At 37.9% G+C, this 9930-nt stretch overlaps 1 protein-coding gene across 4 annotated transcripts in view; it reads left to right on the top strand.

Moving 5' to 3' along the window:
- LOC110976295 (uncharacterized) overlaps nucleotides 1–9930 on the top strand; it is an 83336-nt gene that overhangs the window by 53010 nt on the left and 20396 nt on the right. For all 4 annotated transcript variants that reach the window (XM_087143565.1, XM_022229432.2, XM_022229433.2 and 1 more), the window contains exons 4-11: nucleotides 996–1211; nucleotides 3823–4061; nucleotides 4675–4768; nucleotides 5237–5384; nucleotides 6130–6328; nucleotides 6834–7069; nucleotides 8678–8893; nucleotides 9442–9564. In XM_087143565.1, coding sequence (XP_086999691.1) covers nucleotides 996–1211; nucleotides 3823–4061; nucleotides 4675–4768; nucleotides 5237–5384; nucleotides 6130–6328; nucleotides 6834–7069; nucleotides 8678–8893; nucleotides 9442–9564 — 1471 coding nt within the window. The remainder of the gene's footprint in view (nucleotides 1–995; nucleotides 1212–3822; nucleotides 4062–4674; nucleotides 4769–5236; nucleotides 5385–6129; nucleotides 6329–6833; nucleotides 7070–8677; nucleotides 8894–9441; nucleotides 9565–9930) is intronic.

The following is a 9930-nucleotide window of genomic DNA, read 5'->3' as shown; positions in this document are numbered from 1 at the left end:
TAAATTGTGTCCATGACTGAGCAGTTTTTGTCCCATTTAACTCGGCCAACTGTTGGCCCCTGGTCGGCATGCAGACAGGAAACCACCTGTCATAAGTCTTCCTGCAAGATCTTGGAGCTGTTAGAGACTTCATACACAGTACTTGTAATAATACCAGAACCTTGTCAATGTTGGCTAGTACATGTAGCTCCATTCTTAAGAACCACAGCAGATAGGAACTTGCTGGAAGGCGCTAGGGCCGAGTCAATTTGAATAATTCACCATTCGAATATTTGACCTTCATTGTGATTGCATTCGGTTGTACTGACCAGCAGATTGTTGATGAACAATCCATACAAAATCAGTTACAATAACGCACACAATTTTACATTATACATGTAATCACTATAATAGCTTCTCATGTCTAGGAGTATCTCCAGCCATGATTTAGCAAGATTTAGATACAAATAATGTCCTTTAAAATATTGTAATGATCAATTTACTTTTTGTCACATTTCATTTGAATCTGCTTGAAACTAGCCTGCATAGTGCAATTTGCTCATCTGAAACAAACGAAACTTTTCCTTTCGTTTTCATATTTGAATTTTGCATTCAAATATTCGAATTTGGAAAGTAATATTTGAATATTCGATGTACATGTACTCAATTAAATATTCAGATTTTCAGCAAAGCCCTAGGAGGCTCCATCATTCCCTAAATCTAAACTCTCTCAGAAAAAAGTACAGGTTTTTGTAAACAAATGTTTGAACACATTCAAACCTATGCAGGGAATAAACAGACTCAAAGGGGGTCTAAACCCTTGTAGAAGGATTCTTTCAAAGGTGGGGTCACATCTTTGATAAGGGTTCATATCATGACTTTTGAAGACTGCTCTTAAAAAAATGTTGATTCATTTTTAAATGCATAGTGAAAAGGGATGTTTGCCACTTCACATAGAATTTCTCCTGTAGTTTTCAAGTCGTTCATAATTAGTGTGTGAATTTCATTTCTCACAGCTGTTCATTGGAGATGGGTCCTTACTTCCTAACACCACCTACACTGTAGTCATCTTCAACCTTGGTTCTCCTCAAGCAAGTAATGTCTTTGCAACCATCAACAACCAACAAGCCAACGTGGAGTATCTTACTCCAATCTCACAAGGACAACTGAACATTTCTCATCTCATGGGGCCAGTATTTATAGGAGGTTACCAAGATGTCAACAATCTCAGAGTGAGTACTGCTTCCCTTTCGTGCCTCAGTTTCAACCCTGATCATTTTTAAATCAAAAGAATTCGAATTCTCATGGAGCTGATCCTTTTGATCCAGTGGAACCAAATGATTTTTGTTCAGTCCTCAGATCACAAGATCTGACTCAATTTCTATGTTCCAGATCTTATTTACCCCCCCCCGAGAAAAAAAACAAACACAAGTTTTCATTCAGACAGGAAAAAAGTGTCTAAAACTTAACTCTTATATTCTGGCAGTCCTGTTTCTGTGCTAAGTTCAACTTTGTTATGCACTAAGCCTAAAGGGACAGCTTCTCAGGGCTTTCTCGTGGTGTCTGGAGATTTCCTGCGTGATTGGAAAATCTGACGCCCTATCAACAGCTGTCCACAGTTATCTGGTACCGGTACTGTAGTTCAGCCATCTAGAGAGGGTTGGTTTTTCTCAAACTGTTCAACTGATCGACACTTGAAGGACATCATCCTGACAAGCAGATGGAAATGGCTCAAGTTTATTGAGCAATGAGGATTTCCTCTAGACTTTCATTCCTTCAGGATTTGACCTCCAAGGCTTGCAGCTTCTTTCCTCAAAGGTCAATTGAACTGAGTAGAGATTTTGAAAAATGAGAAAGTAGCCCATTAGCATTTTTTAAGTATCAGTGCTGTAAACCCACGTGTCCTTTGTTAGTGGCCTGCACGCATGTTAAAATGGTTTTCATGATTCCATGATAATCTCAGAGTAAACTTCAATTCTGCAGGCAGCACCAAAATCAGAAAAATGACTTCCACTTGAGTTTCTGATTTATTTAAGTTACATGTGAGAAAGCTTTAATAGCAAAACTACTCATACAAACAGTTTTGGCCACCTTAATTTCACCACTTAAGGCAAGAAAAAGATCAATTTGCTCAATTTTTTATTGAAGGTACATGTCTTACAAAATTGGCATGGGGGTTCAAGAAGATGAAGGCTTTGAGCAGCTTATAAAAAGAATCATCTTGGCTTTGTCTATTCTGTATCTTGATACTATTATCCATAAAGTATAGGGAATATTCATTCGCCTGGTACATGTACGTGACAAAATGTTCTCCCAAGTCCCAATAGAACGTCTTGAAAATCCTGGCTCCTCATAATCTTGTCTCTGAAGTGAACATGATGTACAAGTGTCAGTAATGTAAAATAGGTTAGAGTCTTAAAGTCAAGAGAAAACAAAAAAATCATTTCTTTTCCTTTGTTCCCTCCTGCCCCTGGCAAAATAGATTTCTTGTAAATGTCGTCATTCACTCTAGTCCTTGTGTCTCCAGCAGCAAATCGTTTTATTATTTAAAAAGTATCATTTGATGAATGGCTTTTTTCTCTGAATACAGCGTTATACAGATAGATGGAGATTTCTCCATGACTTTCACCTAAGCTGACTTCACTTTTTTCCAAAGTTTAAAGCCGGTTTCTTCTGCTATGACTACATGTAATTTCATTGTTACTCATGTGCTCTCTAAATTTTTGCATGAAACTTGATTGGCAGAAGCCTCAGGCTGAATTCAAAACCCAAAGGACTAAAAAAAAAACTTTGATGGTGATTGCAAATGGCACATTCACTGCCAATGAAGGAGATCTTCCAAAATGTGATTTCTCAACATGTACGTACTTGTAGTTCAAGTTAATTGTATTTTGTGAGTTGTTTAGGACAAGTTTCCTGTATTCATCTGCATGTTTTGTCAACATTAAAGGTCTCAAAAGGAAGCCAGAGAGTGGCAGTGACCACCAAAACTCCTGAGAAATGCCAAAAGCAATTCCTTATCTCTATCATTTCACAGTCATCACAATTGACAGTTCCGTTTAAAGACAGTACACGTGTGTGACATCCTCCAGAATACCAAAAAAATGCCTGTAGGATACTGCAGAATACCGATACATCTGTCCACTCAGGTTATTAGATGTTGTACTTCTAAGTGAATAGGGAAGACACAATGTAATGTATCACAAGCTACTGCAAGGGTTAATCAAGTCCTTAAATAATTATGCTAACTTGATGACTCAGAACTGCTTGTATAACTTCCCATTAAGAAAACAAATTGATGAAATCCTTTTGTTCCAAACATGAGCTCCAGTCCTATTCTTCACTTAGGAGCAAGGACAGTTTGTTTTCCATAAACCTTGGCCATCCTGTAACAATAATTTCCTGTACAAATGTTCTTTCCTCATTTGTCTAAAGCAGTAATTGACAGAGTAATTAAAACGTAGAAACTGATTGGAAAGTAACTCCATTTCATTGTGTTTAATTCTGGATGAAAGATGAATCATGCCCAACATATTTGTTTTGGCAAACACAAACTTTGTGTTTTTAATAGTAAAGGTTCAGTTCCCACCAATGAAGAATTAGAACTACATGTACATGTATGTTATAACAACGACATGCACAAAAACAATATTTTGATATCTTTTTTTGTGAAAATTTTTATTTTGAAAGTGTTTCTAATGACAGCTGTAAGTGGCAGGTCCCCACTGTCTGTTGTCGATAAATTTAATCAGAAAAATATTGAGTTCGAGCTTCTTTTTATTTTTGTAAAGCTTTAGAGTAAAGATGTAAACTTTTTTTAAAACTTTTTATTTCCCATATTAGGTTAACACAGAAAGATTAAATGGCTACCTGGTCACATGTGTTTACTACATCAGAACCAGTCAAAATACTCTGAACTTTGACCTTGCGGATGAACTACATGGGGTCAAAGATGGTTGTCCTGGAGATTTCTGTGCTCCACCTACTGTCATTACAGTTCAAAGTAGCCAGGGATTTCTGTCCATAGAGCATCCACTCACTCCAGGAACTAGGACAATCTTGAGTCTTAGGTTCCGTACAAAGTAAGTACATTGGTGACATCAATATATACCCGGTATGTTACCCATTGTTCCCATTAAGCACCTTCTATCCCAACCCCTTTCCTCTCTCACACTCCTCCCCCAGACCAGGACAATCCTGAGTCTCAGGCTAATGGGAAATATCCAAAAGTTTCAAGTCTAACATGAAAAACACTGATCATGGTATTTTATTCTGTAGGATCTGTGTTATCCTAATCACCACAGAATTGTCACAGAACTTTCTCTGACAAGAAATTATAGATCAGATTACATTAATAAACCCAGCTGAAAAGTGAGTCTTTGCATTGTTGTGAGATAGAAAATTGATACACAAGTAACCAAATGAAAATGAATTCTGCAACCATTTGATGCTTGAGAAAGATCTTGTCAGTCTCAAACATGTATGAATAACATGGGTACTGTTGATGAATTTATTTGCAATGTAACAAAAGAACTTCCTAGCCCCAACATCACAGGATTTGTTTCTAATTTTAACCATTTAATGAAAGTATTCCAAGTCTCGTATTTCTTAAATCGAAAAAGAGTTTTTAGTGCTTGTTAATTAATCATTTTGATAGTGTATAAAGAATTGTTCCACTGTTTTTTTTAATTTCAGGGCATCAAGTGGTCTGTTGTTTTATTTTGGTGGTCCAGCATATCTGACAGTTTACATGGATCAAGGACGACTGATCCTTGGACTCAACACAAGGGTATGTCAAATTAGCCAAGTACATGTATCTTATTACCACACATTGGTACATGTAGTTAATTGATACTCACTTGTGTGTTTTGACTTCTTTACAAATTGGTTTATTTATTCAAACTTTACTGTGGAATATCTACTCTTTGACAGGGAACTGTTAACCTCTCAGTTCTTGCAAAATTTCACATCCAAAGAAATTCTTTTCCTCTGCATGCATTAAGAATTTTGCCGGCGTACACACTGGTCAGTTTGTTCAATTACAAGTTTCATTGTTACAACAGCGTTCAGATTCCAACTTTATCTTATTAGGTTTTGTGGGTACAGAGATGTTAAGGCATCGAAAAGGTGAGATGAAGTTTGAAATTTTGCCCATTATTCCTTCGGTACATGTAGATTGGTTGAGTGGAATCGCTCGTAACTTCTTATCATGAAAGTCACTTGCACGTTATCATACATTGTGTACATGTACATCTAGGGGTCTGGAGATGGCATGTTTGCCACAACGCCATCCAACGGTCAGGTTTACAATGATGGAGGTTGGAAGTATCTACGGGTTACCAGGGAAGGAAGGGATGCAACCATGTATGATGAGCAGGGACGCCAGCTAGCCTCAGTCACCTACCGTAAGTGCCATTCCAACATTGTCAGTGTTCAGTAAAAGGCAAAATGCATGCAACAGTGTGGACTTTTTTATAGTAATAATGATCACACCAATGTGGACAGACAGGTTAGTTTTTTTTTAAATGCCCCAGTTAAAATCCTGCTCAGGCTAGATTATCTTCTGATTTTGATTTGGTTTTGTAGGTTAACAATCATTGTTTTCATCTTACTTTGAACCTTATTCTTTCTCTTCTCCTTCTGAATGCAAGCTTTTAAATATACCGGTAAATGTGCAGTTTTGCCGACAAATAAATCAGAGGAAAGACAGAATTACTTGTAGAAGGGTTTACCAGAATGGGTCAGACAATTTCCTGGAGGAGCAAGTGTAAATGTAGAGGGGTACCGAAGTGCAAACACCAATATGCTGACTTTGATCCTATTGTAGGATGAGTGCACTGTTTAATTTCCACTAAGTAGTAAGTCATGCTGTGAGATTCACTAATAAACATATTGCAAGCTGTGTCATAAGCATTACAGAATACTGATGAGTTGATAAGCATGAAATCTAGGCATTGATTGTAGTCACTGTCACCAATAGAGGGTTTGCACGGCTGCCGTCTTGCAGGCCAGTGCTTTTGTTCCACAGGATATGCACAAAGGAAGTTTCCTGGATGGCTACCATACAAAACCCCTATACATGCAAAGCCTCTTTGACAGGGCTGAGCAGATATATCATTCCACTTTTAAATTGTTTATTCTTATCTACAGCTGGTGCTGCTCAAACCCTGAATGCTGCCACCCTCCTGATCGGAGGTGTTGAGGACCCTATGACCCTTCCTGACCCTTTCCCGACCCCTGCTCGGACCTCGCTCAGAGGTTGCTTTGAAGGGCTTCGTTTCATTTCATACAGCATTACACCTGAGCCGGCAGAGCTCATCAATTTCAAGACACAGAGTAGGGCAGAAAGGTACAGTGTACATTAAGAAATCCAAAGGAGGAATGGGTTTAAGCTACCTGTCTTGACAGATAATAGTCTGAAAGTTGATTGTTCTTAAGCCCAGAAGATGCTTAGCAATAGATTGACTGATCATGAAGACGGAAAGTTCTAAGAATGAACAGCTGTCTCCAAACTCGGAAGAATTTACAAAGTATTAGGTCCAAAAATGTCAAGTTTAGCAGTTGGTTTATAGCAGACAATATCCAGTTTACTTCAAATTGCCTGCAGATTTATGATAATTGTCATTGTTTTACAATGCTTTGTTTTTTGAAAAGTGATGCAATGCCTGGCAATTTTGTCTTTCCTAACCTCAGACCTAGGGATGCTGGAAGCTTTAATCGTGTGAAAAGGAAAATTTCAAGTTACAGAAATCACCTTTCAAAATGTAAAAACCTGCTGTGTCCAACATTTACCATGAGGTGTAATTCACTGATTAAAATTGAACTAATCGGTCCTTGTTCGTGTCTGTTTTTAGGAATATCAGTCATGATGGTTGTTTTCCATCTGAAGTCTGTGAACCTGTCTGCCTAGCTCCTTCTCAAAGCTGTGACTTCGACTGTTACTGCTCACCTGGGTTCAGTCTGGTAACCCCAACTCCTCTAACCTGCCAGAATATTGATGATTGCAGCCCTGATCCATGCTTAAACGGTGCCACATGTGAAGACGGGATACTAGACTACACCTGTCACTGTACTATTGAGTTCAATAAAGGTCTGTGAGATATTGTCTAGTGATGTGTATGTTTTGAAGCACTTTTCCTTCATCTTTTGCAATGAACCATGAGTTCATTTCAGTCAACAAACCGGTAGCAATTCATTATAATGTACAATGAAATCTCTTTTTCATGTACAAGTGTGTCTTTGTTTACTGTAAATCAAAATATTTTGTAATTTGCATGTATACAAATTTCTCTCAAGCTTACAAAATCCACATCTTTCCAGACAGTTCATTTTTGAGAAAGTGCATTTGCACAGCACTTTCTTGTGCTTTAGAATACTTTGACTTCACCAGACAAATCGGACATTTCCCATTCTTACAAGCAGTCAGACTTTTTCCCATCTGTTGTTGTTCATAGCGGATGTGAGCTTTTCCTTCAATTATTGCACTCACTTGACATGTCTTAGTCTTAAGTTGACACCTTACATGCTTCATTCAAAAGCTGTAAATCATTTCGATTTCATTGGTTTGTTTCCAAGCCGTAAATTTTTAGCTTGAGGGAAAGTTGGCGGTGTCAAAAGTTCACTGTACTAGTACATGTCAGAAGAGGGAAAAAAATGGATGTGCTGAGCAAATTCTGTTTAAAGTTTGACTAGCTCACATTGTTATTTGGTCTCTGATAAGTGGGATGGTGTGGTGTGTGTATCGATGTGCTGGATATTACCAAATGCATCTTTCCACAAGACATACACTGTAAATTGGTACCTGTAATAGTAGAGATCTAGATTTTTGTCCTGTTTGAGTTGGCCCATTTTGCTAAACGGTAAGAGTGAACTGTATACTCCTGAGTTGAGATGTATTCTAGGAATGAGTGTCGGGAATCCTCAACATAACTGATGAGCAAAAGAATGTGGGTTATTCCATGAGGTTGGGGCACAATTTGTGACAGTCCTTGTTATCTTCAAAATTTTTACCACCTGTCATGACCTGCAGAGTAGGTCATTTACTCTGTAAAACTAACACACACCTCTGTATCCAGCCTTGCAAGATGTAAAACAATGTCAATTTGGAATCCACATTCAGGGAAATAGCTGTTCATCTTTATGGAACCCATGTAACAATGGACACCGTCACAAATTGTGCCCCATCCTCATGGAATGACCAATGTACATGTACATATGAAATGTTAGTCACCAAGTTGATTTCCAGTAGATTTGGACAATTTGTAGAGGTTGAATTCGTTATCTGGACAAGATTTAAAACTTTCCCTTCTTTGATTTGAATGGAAATTTAGTGCAAAACCCATTTCCCCTTCTTTGCATAAGATTTCTCTCACCACGTTTTTGTCTTGGTTTCGTCCGGTCATAAGCTTTAATCTGCGTGGTACCATGACTTTACCGGTCAATGTCTGCCAGTATTTTACTACAAGACACGGTTTAATACAGTCCAGTCAGTCACATTTTTCAGTCGAGTCTGGAGATAATTTACAGGAGCCTTAACATGCAATTCCTCTCCATCCAGTGTTCTCCCTTATAAACAGCCGTATTGACTTGATATGTGACAAAGTTATGACTTTGGTTTTGAAAGTTTCAAGTAAGGTTGCTTTCCAAAAATGTCTGAGGTGTTGTAACTGAAATAAGATTTTCAAAATCATTCTTTCAGGCAAGAATTGTTCAATACCCAACAACTGCATCCCAAACCAGTGCCAGAATGGTGCTCAGTGTATCGATTTCCTCGGAGGGTTCAACTGCACATGTGCAGACGGCTACGAGGGAACTTTGTGTGACACAGAAATTAACGAATGCCAGAGTAACCCTTGTATCAATGCAGTTGAATGTCGGGACATGGTAGCTGCATACGAGTGCATCTGTCAACCAGGTTTGTACTGGTGTATAGGCTTAAGTTATAAACCAACAATGGCGCACCTGCATTTGTATTATCTGTCCAATCTCACTTGGTACATCATTTGGTCAATCAGTCCCTGCTCGATTGTGTGGACTACATGTATCCTCAGAAGCAAATCTGTGCAACTTTCTGGTCACAATCAGATTCATGTACTTCCATGACCATTTTTTCATCAAGGAATTTTAACTACATATGCATTTATAAAATTACAGTTCAGTTTGCAGAGAATTTTTACAGTACATACACGTAGATTGTTGATATTCATGAGGGATTTCCAGTTTCTACACTTTGCTATTATGCCCTACACAAAATGTAGTATTCATAACTTTGACTTAACCATAAAATACTCAGCTTTCTAATAGCCAAACTTGTTAATGTCAACTTGAAAAAATTCCTTTAATGCGGTTTGGTTCAAACTCTCAGTTTGGGTGAAGCAAATTATCAAATTTAAGTCTCATTTTCTTGGATACAGAGGGATAACTGATAACTTTTCTGTTTATTTGTTGGTTTTTGGTCTCTAGGCTACACTGGTGCTAACTGTGAGATTGACATTGATGAATGCGAGTCTGGTCCCTGCCTCAACAACGCTACTTGTAGAGATGCTGTCAATCATTATGACTGTCTCTGTACGCCAGGCTGGCAAGGTAAGCTTGTATCATCTGTTGCTATGGCTGCATCCGAATTTGTTGTGTAGAGCTAGGTCTATGACTTTACTCCATTGGAGATGCACAGAGGTGGGCAGACAATAGACTCAGCCATAGCTCTGTTAGCCTGTCTTGGACCTATTACTCTGTCAGTTTTAGCATAAATTGAAATAGGAACTACTTGTAAGTCACTGTGTCAGTAAATTAAAAACAAGTGGAATCATATATCAACATTTGGAGTTGAAAAGTTAAACCTCAACTTGTAAATCAAATTGGTTTTGTAGGATTCTTAAAGTTATTTATTGTAATTAATACAATTATATGTTATCCATTAATAAATAATGACATAGTACTGAAATAGAACTT

Source organism: Acanthaster planci, linkage group LG11 (assembly GCF_054643075.1).
Source record: "Acanthaster planci isolate LZ-2023a linkage group LG11, COTS_SCS, whole genome shotgun sequence".
Taxonomy (NCBI): domain Eukaryota; kingdom Metazoa; phylum Echinodermata; class Asteroidea; order Valvatida; family Acanthasteridae; genus Acanthaster; species Acanthaster planci.
Note: the sequence above shows the minus strand (reverse complement) of the source record. Positions and strands in the feature narration are given on the sequence as shown.